The 22,275-nt window shown below is 35.5% G+C and overlaps 1 protein-coding gene across 1 annotated transcript in view; it reads right to left on the bottom strand.

Annotated features, from left to right (window-relative positions):
* The window catches only part of NCAM2 (neural cell adhesion molecule 2), a 113,403-nt gene that overhangs the window by 1,540 nt on the left and 89,588 nt on the right, over positions 1–22,275 (bottom strand). Inside the window, exons 16-17 of the mRNA XM_009995441.1 lie at positions 8,627–8,831; positions 6,330–6,449 (exon numbers count right to left, since the gene is read on the bottom strand). Coding sequence (XP_009993743.1) covers positions 6,330–6,449; positions 8,627–8,831 — 325 coding nt within the window. The remainder of the gene's footprint in view (positions 1–6,329; positions 6,450–8,626; positions 8,832–22,275) is intronic.

The following is a 22,275-nucleotide window of genomic DNA, read 5'->3' on the forward strand; positions in this document are numbered from 1 at the left end:
GAAAGAGTAACCAAATTTCCAGTCATATGAAATTTAGGCTGTCTGAACTAAGATAGATGCTGTTCATCGGTTGTCTGGCTTTGAGCACAGAGGGAGGTCCCAAAGGAAACAGATTTCAGCCCACAACATGAAGCATGAAAGAATGGAAACAGCAGAATCAACACAAAACTAATTCTAACAGAGGAAAAGGCAGAGGAAGCATGGCTCTTGAGATGCACTGTAGGTAAGTAGACACCTGTGTTAAAGGCCTAGTAGTGCAAAGTACTTAAATTAGTATTAAAAAAAGGCCTAATTTAATCTAGTTTTATATAAAGGGAGAGTAATTTCTCAAAAGTTGGTACTGAAACAGAGGAAATATTTAGTCAAAGTAAAAACTGAGCAATTGACATAGTGTATTGTGTGAAAAGTAAAAAAAAAATTGGGTTTGGAGAAGACATTAAGAGCACATTACAAATAATTGCAGCTTATTGTAATAGGCAGATTTGCTAGAGCCCTGTTGAAGGATATTACTGAAATCCACCTTAATGCAAACAGTGAGATAAAATTGGCTTTGATTCCAATGCAAGCAACGGGAAAAAAAACAACAAACAAACAAACAAACAAACTACAAAGATTTATTTTTTTTTACTTTTTCCCCAGCAAGTTCATGCACCATTCTTTGACTTTGTTGTTGTAGGATTATTTTTTTAATCATATGAAGTTATCAGTTCAGTTATCATTAGGCATTATGTTTTTTTGCTATGACTTTGCATTTTATTTTGGAATTTTCCTCTCAATTTGTTTAAAATATTAATTAATATTTAATATTTATTAACAGATTCAATAATTTTTATCTTTTCATTATCTACATTAAATTCAAATATTCTGATTACACCAGTTTTCCTACACCTTATTAATCTTTAGCTATATTTATTTAAAATAATGTTATATTTTTCAGCTGGGCAGACTAATCCTTTCAAATCTTAAAGCATTTTCTAGTAAGAGCTTTTTAAAGAAAAAGAGGTTCTTTTGCATTAATCAGATGCTGTTCATTATCAATCATTAATAATATTGACTCCCTCTAGCACTGCATGTGGCCTAATTGCAACAGTCTGAAAGGCCTAGTAGTGCAAAGTACTTAAATTAGTATTAAAAAAAGGCCTAATTTAATCTAGTTTTATATAAAGGGAGAGTAATTTCTCAAAAGTTGGTACTGAAACAGAGGAAATATTTAGTCAAAGTAAAAACTGAGCAATTGACATAGTGTATTGTGTGAAAAGTAAAAAAAAAATTGGGTTTGGAGAAGACATTAAGAGCACATTACAAATAATTGCAGCTTATTGTAATAGGCAGATTTGCTAGAGCCCTGTTGAAGGATATTACTGAAATCCACCTTAATGCAAACAGTGAGATAAAATTGGCTTTGATTCCAATGCAAGCAACGGGAAAAAAAACAACAAACAAACAAACAAACAAACTACAAAGATTTATTTTTTTTTACTTTTTCCCCAGCAAGTTCATGCACCATTCTTTGACTTTGTTGTTGTAGGATTATTTTTTTAATCATATGAAGTTATCAGTTCAGTTATCATTAGGCATTATGTTTTTTTGCTATGACTTTGCATTTTATTTTGGAATTTTCCTCTCAATTTGTTTAAAATATTAATTAATATTTAATATTTATTAACAGATTCAATAATTTTTATCTTTTCATTATCTACATTAAATTCAAATATTCTGATTACACCAGTTTTCCTACACCTTATTAATCTTTAGCTATATTTATTTAAAATAATGTTATATTTTTCAGCTGGGCAGACTAATCCTTTCAAATCTTAAAGCATTTTCTAGTAAGAGCTTTTTAAAGAAAAAGAGGTTCTTTTGCATTAATCAGATGCTGTTCATTATCAATCATTAATAATATTGACTCCCTCTAGCACTGCATGTGGCCTAATTGCAACAGTCTGCTGATAGTACCCTTATAAAACTTTAACTAGAATATTTACTTGCCTATTTTACAGGTAATAGGCTCCTAGCCATTTTGATGCTGGAATTCATCCAGCTTCATTAATACTAAAGAAAACTTGACCAATACCAGAAACATAATAATGTCAGACTAGGAATGTAATTATAATACCACATTGCATGTGGCATTTTAATCATATTACAGAAATGCTATATGAAATGTGCAGCTTAAATTGATTTACTGTCAGTATTATAAAGACTTATCGACTTGCAGGTAAAAGTGCTACATGCATGTCTGTCACAAATGGGTTCCAAACCTGGCTTTGAGAAGAATCATCTGAGTTTGGGTAAAACACAGATTGCCGAATATTATGCTGAGAAATGCAATGAAAACTCTAAACTATTGTAAGAGGAAGTAATATATTTATTAATTATTTCCTACAAAGGCTCAAATGTCATTTAAATTTCTAAGTATAAATTAGAATTTTTCAAAATAATTCAACTAATTATTCAAAATATTTTGTCAAATTTAAAGTGAAGGCTTATCTTGTATACCTTTAAGACAGCCACAATTAGTCAGAATTAGTCCTACCTTGTAGGAACATTGCCTGCCAGGAATGTCCTTGAAACTTTTCCTTCCTGCAAGCTAAACTCTTCCCTCCAAGATACATTCTGTCCATCCATGCCCTACCCAGCATGTGGCTTTCTGGCTCTTAGCACCTATTGTTGACAACATTTTGTGTTATTCCTACTGAGATATTTACTTCTACCCGATTGTGTCCTCCTTTTCTTTAGCGAAATCTCACTCGTACTTAATACTGCTTTTCAATTTTATCAAGACCTATGTCTGAGCAGAAGCCTTTCAATGTTCTCCTAGCACCCAACATCTTGACTGCATGATGCTCTATTAATCTTTGGTTTCCTAAGTAGCACTGTCCCAAATCTCCAGCTGACTTCTGCCCAGCTGTATTGTGGACTGCTTCCTTTTGCTATTGGTTGTGGAAGAAGAAATTACCAAGAAGGAATCTGTCATTAACTGCATGCTAGGATTTGTTATGATTGTCTAGAACTAGACTATAATGACAAGGGAGAGTGAATTTGGATCAGGATTAGGGGCAAGGCCAACAAGGCTGATATTGCTGTGGGAGTCTGCTGTAGATGTCCCAACCAGAGCAGTGAGGTGGATGAACTGTTCTATAAATACCTGGGTGAAATATCACAGTCGTTTGCCCTTGTTCTTGAGGGGGCCTACAACTTCCCTGATGTCTGCTGGAACTACAACACAGCAGAGAGGGAACAGTCCCGGAAGTTCCTGGAATGTGTTGAAGATAACTTCCTGACACAGCTGATGAGTGAACCAACCAGGCAAGGTGCCCTGCTAGTCCTGTTCTTGGTGAACAGGGAAGGGCTGGAAGGAGATGTGATGGTTGGAGATCATCTTAGGCACAGCAACCACAAGTTCTTTATTCTTAGAGATGCCAGGAGGGGGGACAGCAAAACTGACACCCTAGATTTCTGAAGGGCAAACTTTACCTTGTTCCACATCATGATTGCCAGAATCCATTGGGGATCTATTCTGAAGGGTATAGGAGACCAGGAAGGCTGGAAGTTCTTCAGGGAGGAAGCCTTGAAGGCACAGGAGCAGGCCATTCTCATGTGCTGTAAGGTGAATGGGCAGCATAGAAGACCAACCTGGCTGAATAGGGAGCTTCACTGAAGGGATAGAGTGCAGCCTCAGTAAGTTTGCAGATGACACTAAGCTTGGTGGGAGTGTTGATCTGCCTGAGGGCAGAGAGGTTCTGCAGAGGGATCTGGACAGGCTTGACTGATGGGCCAAGGCCAATGGCATGAGTTTCAATAAGGCCAAATGTTGGGTCCTGCACTTTGGCCACAACAACCCCTGGAAGAGCTACAGGCTTGGGGAGGAATGGCTGGAAAGTTGCCCAGCAGAGAGGGACCTAGGGGTGCTGACTGACAGCTGGCTGAACATGAGCCAGCAGTGTGCCCAGGTGGCCAAGAAAGACAACAGCACCCTGGCCTGCATCAAGAATAGTGTGACCAGCAGGACCAGGGAGGTGACCCTGCCCCTCTACTTGGCCTGGGTGACGCTGCACTTTGAGTTGTAGTGAGTTATGTTTTGGCCTCTTCTCCCTGGTGACCAGCAATAGGGCAAGAGAAAATGGAGCCAAGCTGTGCCAGAGGAGGTTCAGGCTGGATATCTGGAAAAATTTTTTCACAGAAAGAGTGGTAAGGCATTGGAGGCACCATCCCTGAAGATGTTAAAAAAAGGAGTAGACATGGTGTTTCATAAAATGGTTTAGGGACTGTATGGTGAATGGTTGGACTTGATCTTGAAGGTCTTTTCCAACCTTGACAATTCTATGATTCTATAATAATTTTTCTTAGAAGTCTTGTTCTCCCAAGGACATAATAATCAAACACCTTATCAGTCATTCCTATGATTTAGTTATTTTTTCATGCCTCCAGTACTCATTCTTTCCCCTTTCTCTAAATATTAAAGCATTTTTAATTTTAACTTTCTCATATTTCACTTCTGTCAGCTGTTCTAATGACTGGGACAAGCAGGAAGAACAGGACTTAATATTTTCTGATACCACGTCTCTTGCTAGATGCATCTCATTTATGTTTGCAATATCTGATGCTACTAATAGTCCTGAAGAACAAAAAATATATGGCCCTAGTGCCTCACCCACTAACATATTCAAAGCTCTCTGGACTTGTACAATGTTTACAACCACAGTCCTTTGACTCCTTAGATAGTTCTGAGTTCTCTACAGTGCTCCTCATTATAAATTCTAATATGAAGGGCAAACATATCACTAGTGATTCAAAAAAATCCAAAATGATTTAATTAACATAAGTTTGAAGTCTTCAGGTACAGGTTTTTCAAAGTATGCACACTCACTTTCCCCAGTCACACAGTCCCCACTATGTTTTTATTACATATGCTAGTGACAGCAAATAACACAGGCTTCTTTCTTAATAAGAGTTCTGGATTTTGCACTTCTAGATAATGGTAAGAAAATAAAAATAAATGTTGGAAAATAATATCCTGTCCTTTTAAAAAACAATTGTGATCCATCAGATAATCAACAGGTGAGTTTCTGTATTTACTACAGAGCTGTCTTCATTCACCTGACACCTTTAAGATGTCATGAGGTAAGAGATTTTCACAACACATGAATAGCTTTGGGCTCAAACCAAAAACACTTGGAGCTTTCTTTGATAACTGTTAATTAACTTCTGAACCTCAGAAATGAGCTTCATGTCTTTTAACAGCACTAGGTGGGCTCTCAAGAAAAGGACAGGTACTGTCTTCACTTTTGTTGAAATACTAGTTTATCTTCAAACTAAATTTTCAGAAGAAAAAAAAAAAAAAAAGCCTATTAACAGCTCCTGATAGTAAGCTTAGCAAAATACCAGCTTGCTTGTGCCCTATCAGAAATATTACTTTATCCTCCACACACTTTGACAAGTGCTGGTCAGGTACAAACACCAGCCACTCTACCCAGATGAGTCTGTTTCAGGGGCTGCAGCAGCAAAATGGAGGAGAGAACCTGACCGCCAGTGCCCAGGATCCTTGATTCCAAAGCTGGTCCCCATGACTCAGGAGACAACTGGAGGGTAAGAACCTGTAGCCTGGGTAAGATCTGCTGCGGTTTCTGTGCTGAGAGCAACTAGCAGGGAGGGGGAAGGTCCATGAGGAAGCAAAGTGGCTCCCCTTCAGCACTATTAATCCAGTACCATGTGGACTTAAATACTGAGCTAAATTCTCAGTTCTGTGAATGAAAGCAGGAAGGGACCACCCTGTGAGGAGCTGCGTTTCTGGAGCATGGAATCGTGTTCTACCTACAGGGTGTGTGTGTTTATGTCTGTGTGTGACTCAATCTAAGGCCATTTGTGAGAGTCAGGAGATTATTCCCACAGAGTGGTTAACAACTGCTGGGTAAGTGGCAAAGATCAGCTGCACTCAACTTAAAAAATCCTCATACTCAGCTCAGCTACCATTGCAGGGTCAGGAGGGCTGGGGGACACAGTTGACCATGAGTGCTGGGGCTGAGGGAGAAGGCAGCAGGGCTGTGACTTGCCTCTGCTGGCCCTGGTTCTACATGGGTTTCTGAGGCTAGCTGGAAGTGGCAACGGAGCATCTGGGGCAACCTCTGGTGCAGCCTGAAAGCCAGAGAGTGCAGGCAGAGCCTTGTCCTCACCCTCCAAAAAACTCCAAACCCTACACTCATACACTGCATTGTCACAGCACACCATTCTCATGATGATGTGTATCTCCCTCAGAAGCATAGGAAGCCCAGTCAGTAGTCCCAGCCAGGAGGAGCTTGTGTGAAACTGGGGAATGTCAGGCTACTTACTCTGGTTCTGTGAGGGGAGTTGTCTCATTTGGCTCATTTACTGGACTCCCATCTTCATGACTGGTAATTCTTTCATCTTCTGTTCTCATTTCCACTATTGGCTCTTTTGATCCATCTTTCCTAAAAATTATTAGAAGAGTCTTAGTCTCATATCATATTAAACACATACATTGTACATAACTCATTACCAAGATCTCTTCACTCAGAAGTGGGCAAAAAAAGGAAGAAATAATTAGCAGTGACTAAAACCACGGAGACTCATTTACCAATGTGTTCCCAATTACTTGAAGTCTTCAAAGCACTCTGTGTCCATGGTTACTGACCTAACTCTGCAACCATAATGGATTAACATCTTAAAAGAGCATTTTGTTTATGACTAAATAATAAGATGATAGCCTCTTCATGGGACTAGATGTAAACTCTCCTAACCTAATACAATAATTATGGGACTTGATGCCTAGCTATGCTTGAACTTTTCAGTCACTCTAAAGAGCCTTTATGTTAGTTTATACACTGCAGAAGTATATTTTAATCTCCTGAGATTGTGACAATCTCAGCTGCCAAAACAGGGTAAAGAACTCTTGGGTGATAGGAGCCCCTTCTGATCACACTGCTAGAAGAAATTCTTTGTTGTTATGTCATTATTTCCTTCACCTTAGGAACAATGCTAGTCTCTCACATGTAAATAAATAATAACCTTTTTGCTAACTGGACAATGAATTGTAAGAAAGATGAAGGAGCGACTATTGTCATTGTGCTTATGATCACAGAATCATAGAACAGCATTGGAAGTGACCTTTATAGGTCATCTAGTCCAAGTTCCTGGCAATGAGCAGGGACATACTCAACTAGATCATGTTGTGCAGAGTCCTGTCCAACATGAACTTGAATCTTTCCAGGGATGAGGCATCTACTGCCTTTCCGGGCAACCTGCTCCAATGTCTCACCATGCCCATTGTAAAATATTTCTTCCTTATGTCCAATCTAATTCTACTGTTTCAGTTTAAAACAATTATTTATTCTCTTATTGCTACAAAATCTGCTAAAGTCTTATCCACATCTTTCTTACATGTAACTCTTGTACTGAAAGGCTGCATTAAAATCTTCCTGGAGCCTCCTCCAGGTTAAACAACCCTAACTCTTTCAGCCTTTCCTCATAGGAGAGGTGTTTCGGTATTCTGATAATTTTTGTGGTCCTCCTCTGTATCTCCTCCAACAGGTCCGTGTCTTTCCTGAACTCAGAACTCCAGAGCTGGACACATTATTGCAGGAGGGGTCACATCAGAGCAGAGTAGAAGGGAGGAATCACCTCCCTCAACCTGCTAGCTACATTTCTTTTGATTCAGCTCAGGACACCGTTGGCTTTCTGGACTGCAAGTGCACATTGCTGGCTCATACGAAGCTTTTAAACCACCACTACCCCCAAGTCCTTCTTTGCAAAGCTGCTCTCAGTAATATGGCCATGATGTGGAAACAGCTGCTCAATGCTACAGAAGCATTAGCAGTACCAGTAGTAATTAACTTGCATATACTTTTACTTTCAAAATGCAGATTAAATTATAACCATGATATATTTTATATTTCCAAAATAAAACCTCTTTCCATGTAAATATTTAATCCCTATATTCCATCCATCAAGTTTCCATCATGTGGAATGTGTCCAGAGAAGGATGTGGACCTGTTGGAATGTGTCCAGAGAAGGGCCACATAAATGATCTGAGTGCTCTTATGAGGACAGCCTGAGGGAGCTGGGGTTTTTCAACCTGAAGAAGAGAAGGCTCCAGGAAGATCTCATAGTGGCCTTCCAGTACTTGAAAGGGGCCTACAGGAAAGCTCTTTCATACATTTTCATTAATATTCTGTCCTTCACTCCTATATTTACTAGCATTGTCACAACCATACGCTGAGTTTTTGTGTATTAGCAGATCAAAGACAGATTTTCAGAAATGCAGTTACAATCATCTGTTACCTGTTCCTCATGGACCAACGATGTGCCTGTAAATGCTACTGAATTATGATTGAATTCCTTTGTGTCAAGCTGGACACACAGACCATCTTGAAGTGAGGTATGGTAAATGCCTTTTTTGTGTCCATTTTGCTTTTAAGGCAATTTTTACCATAGTTCTGTATATTTCAGAGGAATCTTGAACTTGGCTCTATTACTTGGCTCTTCCAAGTAATAATAACATTTCTTTAACTCCCTTTGCCACACTACAAACTGGCTATGAAGTTAATATAAATTGGACAGCCACCTTTTTATTTTAGTGAACTTTCCAAAAAACATGATTAATACTCACAAGTAAGCAGCCTTTCCTTCTTCCAGTTCTTTACTTTTTCCACTTGAGCCACTCTTTTTCCCACAGATTCTCCTCGTGATGCACATTAGCAATCCACATTGTCGTAAAAAGAAGCAGCTAACATCAGTCACAACCAGGATTAACAAAAGGGCTGCTACTCCCAGGCCAATGACAGCACCCAGTCCAAGACCATTAAAAAGAGTGTCTTGAAGGAAAGAAAATTAAAATTTATTAAAAAAAAAAAAAATTATTCTAAATAATTGCATTTTCTAAAACCTTAAAGCTATAGGTCAGGAGGCTAAAGGATGTGTAGGCATGAACCATTCAGAAATTAGTGGAAATAAACAGTACTAATGATTAAGCATGTACACAACCTAATTAAAAAAAACACATAAAAACATATTTTCAATACACTTTCTCCAACAGACAAAATTCCAGTATGGTCACAAGAGCACAAATGGCATTTTTTAATAATGACAGAGAACATCATATCTTAACATTCCAAAACTGCAAGTATCAGTATGCAGATCAGAAAAAAAACAACAACTAAATATTCAGAACAGTAGTAGTAAGCATAAGCTGTCATTTTCCAAATTTCAAATATAATTAATTAGCAGTGGTGCTGAGCGGAATTACTGAAAGTTTTAAGAGAGTGCCAAACTATTTATTCTTGTAAAGGTAATTTTAAAGTAGAACAGAAAAGTCTTCAAAGAAGTTAATTCAAGCTATTTAATCTGCAAACAGTTTCACACATTTAGACTTAACTAAATATGAGGAAAACAATGCATACTGTGAAATTATTATAGGATTAGGACCTCATTTTGTATAGTATTTTACCTTGAAATTACATTTATAAACTTCAAAATAAACATATTACAGACTGATCTTACTTTCTATATTTGTATTATGAAAGTTGATGCTTAGCTAATTTTGCTTTATTACAAATATCAGAAAAAGTATTTTAAAGTTTTGACTCAGTTGACATTTCCAAAATAGGCTGTAACGCTGATCAATAAACTAGGGGGAAAAAAATAGCCATCTCAGTAACTGTTCACACACCCAGCTAATTCAAGAAGGTGCCAGCCTAGCTCAGAAATTGGCTAGTGCAAATGCCTTATGTGATGCTGTTTCCTGAGTAAACTCCACAGGGTTTTATTTTGGATGTTGGATTTGCACATCAGCATTGCTTATTTAATGTTACTGTGCCTTGAAGTGATGCATGAGCTGGCAATGCAGAGGTAAATTTCCATGTGCAGCTGTATCTATGCCTTTTGCCAAATAAGGGCAAGATTTTTCTGACAGGAGATTACTTAAATACTACTGTAACAGACACTAAAAGATGGAATCATAGTCATAGCATGGCTTGGGTTGGAAGAGACCTTATACAGCATCTAGTTCCAACCCAAACTCAAAGCCCCATCACACCTGGAGTTGGAACACTTCCATGGAGGGGACAGTCACAGCTTCTCAGGGTAACCTCTTTCATCACTCTCACTGAAATTAATTTCTTCCCGATATCTAATGTAAATCTGCTCTCTTTCAGCTTAAAACTATTTCCCCTTGTCCTGTCACTACATACCCTTACAAAAAGTCCCTCACTATGTTTCCTGTCTGTCCTGTGTTGTGGGTCCCAGAGCTGCACACAGTACTCCAAGTGGTGTCTCATAAGAGCAAGGTGGAGGGGAAAAATGGCCTCCCTTGACCATAATCTATTGCAATATAATTGTTTTAATGGGGCTACTACTGTAATATTCCTTTTGTTTCTCTTCCACCTTCCTGAGACATTGTGGACATCAGATTAAGAATATCAATTATGTTTTTGTATTTTTGCTTAAATAATTTAAAATAAAATATCTATTTACCCTTTCAAATACAATTTGAAATTTTTTTATTGAGGACTTCTAAATCAATATATACTAACATAAATAGGTGCTTAGTTGGTCTATGTGGTAGAGCCCTTAAATGGAAAGGTAAAAACTTTTATCAAAAGAAGAAAACATTTTACTTCTTTTGCAATGGATTTAATGTCTATCGTATGGCTTGTTTTATTATGGTACTGTTCCTCAGATAAACAGTTACTACTTTAAAGCTACTTTTCTTTCTTCAGAAAGACTAAAAATCTATATAAATAACAAAAATAATAACACAGTGATTAAATGATGTATCATTTCTGGATTGAACTGCAAGCAAAATTTGACACTCCAACTGAATTTTTTTTTTTTCTTTTTTTTTTCCCTAACATCAACATTCCTGGTTAAGTATTATAATTTCTGGTGCATCATCAAAACTCACTTTATCCATACAACTGTCTATGATTGATTACTTCCTTTGTACACTTCAGTCATTTGTGTTTATCAGTCTGAATTTTCAGAAATATAGAAATACATATTTAATTCCAGTTTATTGAAAAGCTCCTGTTTCAACAGATATACTACCAATAGATTCTATGGAGTGCAGTTCTAAAGACATTATACAATGACGTTTTCCTCTCTCTACCTTCTTAACTAAACGGAACACACGGGAAAAAAATAGGAACTTTTAATCCACATTCTGGAAGGTCTTTCTTGAATGCAGTGTTAAGAATTCTCTATCGTGAGGAGACAGATTTTTCACTCACATTACCAGTGTCACTGAAACATTATGATGTGGCAAGTTTCCCACCCTGAATGATCCAGTGACAGAAAAGCCTATGCAATATTTTCACTAGTGAGTGAAGAAACTCTTTATAGAAACAATATTGTTCCTTTGTACAACGACATTCATGTTCGTTTGCCATAGTTGTGGAGAAGATGTTTTAATTTTTACACTTCTTGCTATTTGTGGGACATCTGAGACCCAAGTATTTGACTGTTTCATATTTTTCTTCATGACTGATAATTTCCTTTTCGTTACGCATTTCCCATCTTTACAACTGCCCTACTTATCCTAAGTCCTTTTTTTCCTACTTGTAACCCATTTCTTCATACAGGTTCCTGTTTCACATTTGAAAGTCTGATTTCGTGTTACTGCCAATATTTTCCCAACATTTATCTTCTCTATTTACACACCTTGAAAAGTGACAGAAATGCAGCTATATCCTGCAGCAGGGCAAGGGGCACTCTCACCTGTCTTAGCCTTTTTATGTACATCTTTACTCTGAAGACAAGCAGAAGCTGGAATGTCTTGTGTTTTAGAAGTATCTGTGTTATAGTTTATTTTTAACATTAATGAAAAAAATATAAAATTAATTTTTAAAAAGTTACTCTTTGGCTGAATTCTGTTCTTTCTTAAATTGTGGGGACCTTGTACTGGTTGATGTTCTCCCACAGTCAGTTGCAAAACTAATAACAGTCACTATTAAGGCAGACTTAGGCCTGACCTGGCTGTTTTCAAAAATCTTATCCTAATCTATCTATGGCATCAAAATAATGTGAAATATTGTCTTAATACCTTATGAAAATAACACAAATACTACTTCTGGGACTGGAGGAAATGCTAATGTCATACTACCTATAGCTTTTCAACCAACTTTGAAAAAAAGTTTGGCCTTAAATTCAATTTGGATCAGTTTCACTGCAGCAATTCTTAAACAATTAAAAAAAAAATACATTAAAAGCAACAACGTTGTGGGGTTTTTTTACATTGTTCCGATATGTACCAAATGGACTCAAAATACTGGTTCCACTTTGTGCTCTACTACAACAAAGCATTTATATACCTTTGTGGGGTTTTTTTAGTTGAAAACACACTTATTTTAAAAAATAAAAATTCAATGTTGATGTGAGAGATTAGCCTCTTAACAGTTTTGTGAAACTGTTCCACAGTTCTGAATTAGTTGTAATTATGATTTGTCAAAAATATACAAAATTTAAAATAATATGCTTTTTTGCTATGTAAAACGTGGCATAAATAATATATTGCACCTTGCCATGATAATTAAGGAAACTGCCAACTTTAAACAAAGTCACTTAATTCATCCACTACTTCACATAAGTGCTTATCAATGAATACTTACAGAAATAAGATTACATAAGTGTCAGAAATGCAATAAAAAAAAAAAAAAATGACGCAAGTTTTTATAAATGTCATGGAAAGTATTTGCAATACTTAAGTTCTCAGTTATTCAGTAAGTTTTATTTCTAATTTCTAATCATATAACTGATTATTTTTTTTTGCATAAATAACGATTTGAATGGGAAAGGTCAATTAAGGACTTTTGCAAGTAAACCAGAATTTCCCAGTAAAGAGAACTAACAGGAAATATTAATTTTCTGGACCCTCAAATGTAAATTCAGAGTGAATTCTTTTAAGGAGTCTCTATCTAGTAGCCTAAAACAGGAAGCAAGTATAAAGAGGGAGCCTCCTTCTATGTATGTACACAGGGCTACAGGTACACTTTGTACACAGAAAACTAAAGCTATTGCTTCTGTACAAACTTAACATGCAAGATTTATATACTGAGACTGAAGTTACATGAATGCATGTACTTTGATGTGACAGAATTTCTCTGCACTCTTAAAGAATCAATTTGTATATATTCAATTGCTGCTACAAACAAATAATAATTACAGGTTTTCTAAGTACTCTGCTTATGCAGTGGGTTTGGACAAGATGATCTCCAGAGGTCCCTTCCATCTCAACCTTTCAGTGATTTTATTGAAAAAAAAATAAAAATAGTTAGCACCCATCTGTGCCTTTCTTCCCTTCCCCTCCTCCTTAGCAGGCATGGATTAAAGGAAAGATGAAAGATAGATGATTCTACCTAGCCCATAAGTAATTTACATGTTTAAGACCAAAAAAAAAGCAATTATTTTAAATACTGTCCTATGCTCATAGGGTAATATCTAGCAGTGGAATATGAATGGTGTTAATGATACGTGTTAATGATTATGCAGGGATATTATGCATAAGTTTGCCCTTTTATCATGTCAGTCTGAAGCTAATATAGGAACTGCTCTCAACTAAAGTAGTTGAAATTCATAGCCTAGAGGATGAATTTGGAAATACTGTACTGGGTACTGGCAGAAGAAAAGTATACTCTTGTTTATAATCTTCTTGAACTACTCTGTTATATTGACTCTTAAAAAGGCTGTCCAATCATGATGGTTATTTCTGCACTGCCTGTGACTATTGTCTTCGATTTTATACCTGATTTGGGACTCTTCTTACAATCAAGGGCAATGTACTTATTCAAAACCTCTAAAAAGATAAAAAAAGAAAGCTCTTAAAAATTAGTAACCATTGATGAGCATCCAAACAATCATAATGTAGTAACAAAAAGTTAAACAGCTTTACAAGGTTTTTTTTTTGCCAGTTAATACTATAACAGTGGAAGGCAAAGTCCATTGCTAGAACAAGCATTGCCAAGCTAAAGATCTGGAGAGAAAAAAAAAAAGAAAAAAAAGATACACATCCAAACAACAAGCACATAATGACAAAAGCAACAACTGCAAAACCAAAAGGATTTACTGGAAATATTATAGAATTCCAGAGAGGTAATAAGCACAGGTAAGAGGTCCATCCTAAGTATGAAAATGTATACAAATACTATGAGGAGAGAGTTGGAGGCAGGGTATTGTGAGTAATCAAAGGATGGTTCTTCATTTTGATCACTGAAATTACTCATTTGTTTCTAGACACTTTGAAATGCTTATTTTTAATTTTTTATTTAATTTTTATTTGTTAATTATTTTTTCTTTGGGGATATAAGTACATTCAAATTTTTACATAAGTGGAAGTAGCTCCACAACTGACAGCAGCTAAAAGAGCAATTCCTCTCATAAAAATAATTGTCCGATATATTACATATTCTTGTACTGAAAATGGATATACCTAATTTGTGGGTCTTTCATAAGTTTCCTCACTGCCTGTAAAAGCATCTTTCTCTTTCATTTTCTGACAGAAAATGTCCAAGAGGGGTTTAAACAGAGCTCCTGTGAGCTCCAGCTGCTTTGCTGTGGGTGATCAGGATGCAAGGATTATGTGACACCTACCAAATCTTGCAAGTTACAGGTACCCAGAATGCATAATGCTGGAAGACTATATGAGACTATATCAGTTAGAAAAGGAACCATTTCTTAGCTTTGTACAAGAGCTTCCCATTACCAAACACTCCTGTTCCTTACTGAGACAAAAAGGAGTAAACAGACAATGATCCCTCCCCAGTATCCAAACAAGATCAAATAATTTAGTTGTCACAGCTAGAGCTGATTGAGTGGCTTTTAGCAATTTGAACCAATAAAACTTGGCTTTTGAGCCAGGTTAGTGTCCAACAGCTACATGTTTACCTTCAAATGAAATAACCAAATAAATACAGTTGCAGAATCAACAAAAAAATATTATTTTGTACAACATATGATTTACTGGAGGAACGTGTGATGTAAAAGAGACAAGAAGTAATATTCTTTTCTATCCTGTTCCTTAATACAAAAAGATGCTAACATGGCTATAATCAATGTTAATTTTAATGCTTTTTTTCCTCAGTAATTTTTCCTGTAAGTTTCTGCAACGACAGATACTGCAGAAAGGCAGTGTACAAGCACATGAGGATACGTGCTCAGTATTGCACGACTAATATGTCCTGAAAGGTATTCTGCACACACAGCTTTCAAAAACAAGGAGACAGCATTATTGATCCTGATTTAACTAACTAAAGAGAAGATTTCTTCTAACTTTCTTCCCACGAATAAATAATTTTCATTGTCTATGATTTCTATTGAAATCTGAGCTCAACTGGAGTGGAATTTTAATAGTTTCACTGGAAACAAGTGGAGGCATAAAGAAGAAGCTATATACTATAGACAAGAATGCACAGGAGAGAAGTGCATTCACAACCAAGGAAGTCTGTGGTGCCACTAGGATTATCAATTATAGAGGTGTGATCTACTGAAATGAACATGTCTAAAATGGTAACTATCAGAAATGTTATGCTTTTCTGATTTTTATCTGAGTGAGGGAGCTTTTCTTTATTATGGCAAAGACCCTCTTGCCAACAAGTTTTCTGAAGTTCCTTTCTCCCTCTAAATTTTACAGGAAAATTTATTTTATCATGACTCTTTCTGGGTACTGAATAAGTAGCACTTTATTTCTCATTTATTCTAAAGGCCCCTTACAGCATTTTTCATATGAAGTTGTCATAAACAAGACATAAATGAAACAGCTAAATAAACCAATTTTGTAATGTAAATAGCAGCTTGAATGTTTCTGTCAATGATATCTTGTTCACTAACAGATAAGAAGGAAAAGAAAGCTATCTAGAAAAAGTATGCTGGGTTGTGAAATTACTCTTTGGAGTTTATTATTAAGCAAAGTTTAAAAAAATTATTCCTGGCATCATCAAACTATCCCTAAGCAGCCTTCAGAAGAATTACTAATGTGCTTAAGGAGTTACCAGGTATCTACAGCCCCATCTTTCATGCATTTACTCAGTCACTTTAGCAAAGTGTATTTTTTTACCATTGCCCAAGTCCCAGAGAAAAGTGAGCAGAGACATGCCAGCCCTCCTGTGCATTGAGGGGGGAGAGGCTGTGCAATGAGGGCAGCTTTGTTTGTTAGCATCAGTTCCGCATCCAGGTTTTAGAAGGCTTTGAGGAACTGAGTAAGTTTCTGTTGCAGTTTCCTCCACTTAAAGTGACAGCTGATTTACTGAACCTGTGCTGATTAAATAAGATGGACATGGGTACTGAAAATATACACTTACATGTGGTTTCAGTAGTGCTATTACATCAAAAGACAAATTAGTTTAATGGTGTTACTTAGGAGAATTCAAAGTCACACTTTGCACAGACCATGGAGACCTGAGAGATTCTTGTATACTGGATGACAGCTGTAACCAGAGTATGGTAGTCAGAAGACCTGAAAAAAAGTTCAACTATGCCGGGATTGTATTTGGATTGATATAATACTGTTTCAAGCAGGCAGATTAAATCAGTATGGATCATGTGCTCAGTTGGATTATTTATACCAACATTTCACATTCTTCCTTCCTTAGTGGAGTATCATGGCAGCCACCTTGTGCGAACTGAACTACAAACCGAGGAATTATAATTTTAATGACTCATTTTTTTTCGTGGTTTTATTTAGGTTTTTGTGGTTTCTTGTTGTTGTTGTGTTTGGGTTTTTTTGTTTGTTTGTTTGTTTGTTTGTTTTGAGAATAACAGAATCACAGGGGTTGAAAGGGACCTCGAAAGATCATCTAGTCCAACCCCCCCACCAGAGCAGGATCACCTAGAGCACATCACACAGGAACTTGTCCAGGTAGGCAGGTTTTGAATGTCTCCAGTGAAGGAGACTCCACAGCCTCCCTGGGCAGCCTGTTCCAGGGCTCTTATTGTTGTTTTGTTTTGTTGGGTTTTTTTTGTTTGTTGTAACAGTCACTATTGGATAAAACACTGAGGTTTACTGTTGAAACACAAATATTAATACAACATCAAAAGATCTCATCAGTTACAAAATACACAATCTAGATGATACAAGAAACACAGCATTTATCAATAATAAAGAAATACAGACAGAAACGCTTTAAGTCAGTTTTCTTTATTACAAAAATGAAGACAGAAGCCGCATAAACTAAAATGAACTGTGAACAACAGATGAAAGACACACAAAGTTACAAACATTTCTTGACACTGTGTTTGAAAAGATGCTAAGGGACATTACATTTACCCTATGCACAGATTTTCCAGGGAGAAAGCAGAGATGATAGCAAATACTGCATGCATAAAAGAAATCAGTGAAGCAAAATAGTGAAACATGAATGAAAAAAAAAAAAAAAAGTTAATGTTTCAAAAATTAAAAGTAACTACTTTGAATCCACTTTTTTTTTTCTTGACTTTCATACTGGTTTTGGAAAAAAGAAACTTACAGAAACTGCAGTACTTGCAATATTTTTCACAGAAGTACTTTTTAATACATTGTATTTATTTTCAAATGTATTTCTGCTGGAAACCCACTCAGTAAGATTTTCTTTGCTTGTATTATAGCTCATTTAACATGTATTATGAATAAAATTATAAGAAAATAAACTGCCCCTACAAAAATGTTAAACTTGTAAAATAAATATACAGAACTATTATTATCATATGATGTAATGCGACTACAGTAGCAAGAATCACAGAATAATCATTAACCTTTTTAAGTTTCTGTGCCACCAGTTTTTTTTTAAGACGTAAGTTCAGCACAGAATGTTTTAGGAATTCAGTCTTACAGACAGTTGAATAGTAGCATTTCAAAATATGTGAAAATGTTGAAAAAATAGGAACATTTTACACTGTCAGTCATAAGACCTAAAATCCCTTTTACAATCAATACATTCACAAGAACAAATTCCCTTATCTAATATTTAAGTATTAATGACAGCAGAATATTAAATTCCCTTTGTGAAGACATATTTTTAATACACTTTAAACTACAATTTTAAAGCTGTTCAGTCTATACGTACTAATTATCATTTCATTTGCAAATGTCTCTTTTCCCTTTTTCTTCACTCTCATCTGTTAGGAAGACAAAATCTCAATGTCTTCTGTATCTTCCCACAGATTGTATAAAATATTGTAAAATAATCTTGCTCTCATTGTTTTTAAAGAAAGAATTATGAAACATTCTTAAAGAGAAATAAAACCAAAACTGTATTAGTTATTAATCTCAGGAAATACATGACAACCCAAGGACATTACTCTCTACCTCTTTTTCTTTTTCATTTCAGAGGTTTTGGAACACTGCCCAGAACTGCCTGGCTCTGCTGTCACAGAATCCCAATAATATTGCCTTAACTTATCCTCTTTGGACTTTAATAGGAAGGAAAGGAGCATTTACAAAGTACCTGGTAATCTCAAAATGAATAAATTGGAGCAGATGTAAAAATTTCTCTCTCATTTAACAGCGGAAACGTATTTGGTTTCCAGCTGAAGACACTATCAGTTGGAAAAAATAAGTGATCTGAATTTGTCTCTATCCCACTGGAACTGTGAAACTTAAGGATAAAAGCCAACTTGTTATTTATATTGTATATTTAGCTTCTAAAATTTCTCAAGGCTTTTCATTAGATCTTTCACAATACGTTTGGAGAGTTCACAGTGAATCACTCTCTGCATCCTAATTCCTATCTTGTCTTCTTACATAGCTATTTGCAATGTTAGAATGACCTGCTAAGATAATAAATTTATCACTGGTGAGGAGTACTTCAATTGTCTAACCAGAATAGAAAAATTATTTAGAAATTTTTCATTTTTTCTACTTTTATATACACCTGTAGTAGTCTTCTGTTTGCTTTAATAAAGAAGTAAGAACAGAGACAAATATTTGACAGGTAAAAAATGTAATAAAATGTTTAGTAGAACAACTTTAACCTTTCAAATTTTAGGAAACTGGAGAATGTTGCAAAATAAGGAAATAACAGAATTGGACTTTCAGTGTAACCTTAATGAGACCCTATTTTATGTTTCATTCCATAAGACCATCTAAGTTTTACTCAAGAGCTTTTAGTCAAGTGGCACATGCTCATTATTTATGAATCTACCTTCATTTTGGTTTTCTTTTTTATTCAGAAAAGCACTCCATCTCTCTTGTGTCCGCGAGAGAAAATTCTATTTCCGTATATGCATCCATTCCCTGCCTTACAATGTGATCAGAACGCAGAAGGGACGTGACTGCAGAGAACAATCTGTTGAAAGAATTTACTGCTCCTCATGTCCATCAAGAAGGCCCCATGTCTGTGCATCACTGTGCTCCTGAAAACTGAGAAAAAGGTCCTGGGAGCAGATCATTATTTGCTTGTGCTAAAGCACATACAGGGGAGATCAAACCATTAGCTGTTTACCACTTGCAAACTGAGATTTTCAGAAGCTTTTCAGAGGCCAGACTTGGGCAGAGTAGCTTTTCTTTTTCCTTGGGAGCACAAGCAGCATCTACTTACTACATATTTGGCAAATGTCAGTTTTCTGATCATAGAGTAGAGATGTACTTGCAGTCTGTTTGTTTTGTTACCACAGGAAAAAAAGGACAATTAAAAAAAAAAAAAAAAAGTAAGCTGCAAACTTTTTCACCATCTGGATTTTAGAAATGGCTAGAAAAAAAATAAAGCCTCTTGCAAAAGTTCCTGCCCAAGGTGATTCTTCTCCTAAAAAACCCTCTAGCATAAGCAATAGCACTTGTCAGAGTTATATTCAATTGAAAATGTGTTCGCATCTCTGGAAGTTTTTTAACTGTTATGTGTAGCTAGCAATTCCAAATTCTCTGTATCACACTTAAAAAAAAAAAATTAAAAAGGAGACCATAATGTTACAATCCCTATCTTTCATTAAATATTGTCTGTAAGTTAAATAAGCATTTAAACATTGAACAAATAAATAGTTTTTTTTGCAATAGTAACAAAAAACTAAATAGCAAAGTCAGCACATACATTCATATTGTTTGTTTCACCTAACTGACTTGACTGTGAAACCAAATTTTCAACTCTTAAAAAATTAGAATAGAAAATCTATTTCTTCACCATACTGTGCCAGACACATGTCAATGTAATTCATTTAAAATTAACGTCATGGCCATAGGCTGAAGTGGGTTAAACAAAGGGTTGTGGATGAAAGAGTGGCTCCACTTAACACAGTGAGAGATTTTCTGAAGATCACAATGAAACCAACATTTTTAGAATGGTACTTGCTTGAATTCCAGCTATTTCATTACACTAAATATGTAATTTTCTAAAAAAAATATTTCTCTCAATAAATTAAATTTTCTGATATACAAACATGAATTTTGAACACATCTTACTTGTGACATAGGCCAGTTTTCTAAAGTAATTATTTGGCTTAGATGAGAAAATGTTTTATTAATGAAGTTTGAAAGCAAGACTTCTAAGAATCTATCGCAATTGGAAAAACTCACCATAATCACTATTTCTAATACAGAAGAATATCCCTTACATGTGTGAAGATACATAAAACTTAAATTTCACCAAGTAGTTTCAAAGTTTAAAGATAATGAAATTAAATGCTAAAAGAAATAATTGTAAGGAGAAAAAAGCCCAACATATTATCTTAGTTTATTATCTTTCTTATGTTTACTGACAATTTGAAGGAAAGTACCTTAAATATTTAATCCTGTCTTAGCAGTGCATTGATTTCTTGTGTTATTCTCTATGCAACAGAGGAATGAACCATAAACTTAGTAATCTATGTAAATCCTAAAATCAAATATATGTGTTAAAATGTTTATGTGGACTCTTACTAAATTAACTTTTTTTCTCAGGTTTTGTATACATTGCTCTAGTTGCTGAGTTTGTAAGCCATTCTTTTACTATGTAAAATAGAGAAAACTTTTTTTCCCATTTTTTACTAAAGGTCAAAATTTAGCCACTGGAGTCCCCACTTGAGCATCAAGTCCAACAAATGCCATGAAATGGAATATGGCAGTGCTACAATTACAAGAAGACAGTTTAGAGGGCAAGGACTTATTTTATGTGCTGAGGCATGGCTACAGGAATGTATATACAATTAAATACCATAAACTAAAGCAATTCAAAAATTTTAAATTAGGGAATAAATGTTTGTGAAAATCCACTAGAAAGTACAAAACATCTACATTAAATATAAAATTTTAAGCACATCATGGTAGGAGCTACTATAAGCACAACTGTGTGAAAACATTGAACAGAATCAAAATGTTTTCATGAAAGACCAATTCATAGTGTACCTAGAAAGCCATGTGAGTCACAATGGTAAGGTCTATGCATAGATTTCTTATAACCAAAATAGAGTTGAGTAAACAGAATCAAATCCAATTTATCAAATTCGGTAAATTCTGTCAGACAGAAGAGCCAAGCATCATCTGTTCAATTTGTCACAGAACTTACAAGGATTCTATAAAGCCAGGTGAAGAATTATGTATGCATAGACTGAAGTAATTACAGTACTTAGGATCTTAACTAGGAATGGCAACTCTAGAAGAGCTATAGAAAGTTACGATTGATTATATAAGTATGTCTTTATTTTCCTGTTAATAGAGAATTAAGAGGGAAAGGAAGAAAACATACTGCTTGCCTTATCAACAGCATCAAAACATGCACCAGAAACTTATGACTACAATGAAAGAGAAACCAGCAGCATTCAGCTGCAGGGACTGGCCTCCATTTTCATGTCTAGTAGCGTCACAGCATCTATCTGTGTGGATAAGAATTGTTACAGAAAATCAAGAGTGTGAAAAAGAAAGAAATTTGAGAAAAAAAGTTTGAAGGTTGATAAAACATGACAAATCAAAAAGAAAAAAGTGACAGTGGGAAAGAAAAAAGAGAAAAAAAATAATTAATTCAATATTTACATTGTGCCAAAGGCAATCACTTCAAAGATGTTCCTCTAATAACATCAAATTATGATTAAAATGTGAATGAAGTGGTAATCATTGAAGTTCTCTTGACAAATCTGGATAACACAGTATTCAAACTGTAGAAAAGATAATTCTTAATAGCAGCAGGCAAAGTGGTAAACTCTTTGGTCTAGCTTTAAAGCAATTTATTCAAGCACTTAACCTAAAGCATACCACCAACTTGTCTTGTTTCCTCTCAAGATACAAAGCTATTCAGCCAAGTCCAACCTAAATACAATATTTAATGTGTCCTTCATGGTGAAGCTACTTGGAACTCAGGAAAGTATAATGAAACTTCCATCAGATATTGCAAA

This window comes from Chaetura pelagica, unplaced genomic scaffold (genome assembly GCF_000747805.2).
Source record: "Chaetura pelagica isolate M959 unplaced genomic scaffold, ChaPel_1.0 scaffold23, whole genome shotgun sequence".
NCBI lineage: Eukaryota > Metazoa > Chordata > Aves > Apodiformes > Apodidae > Chaetura > Chaetura pelagica.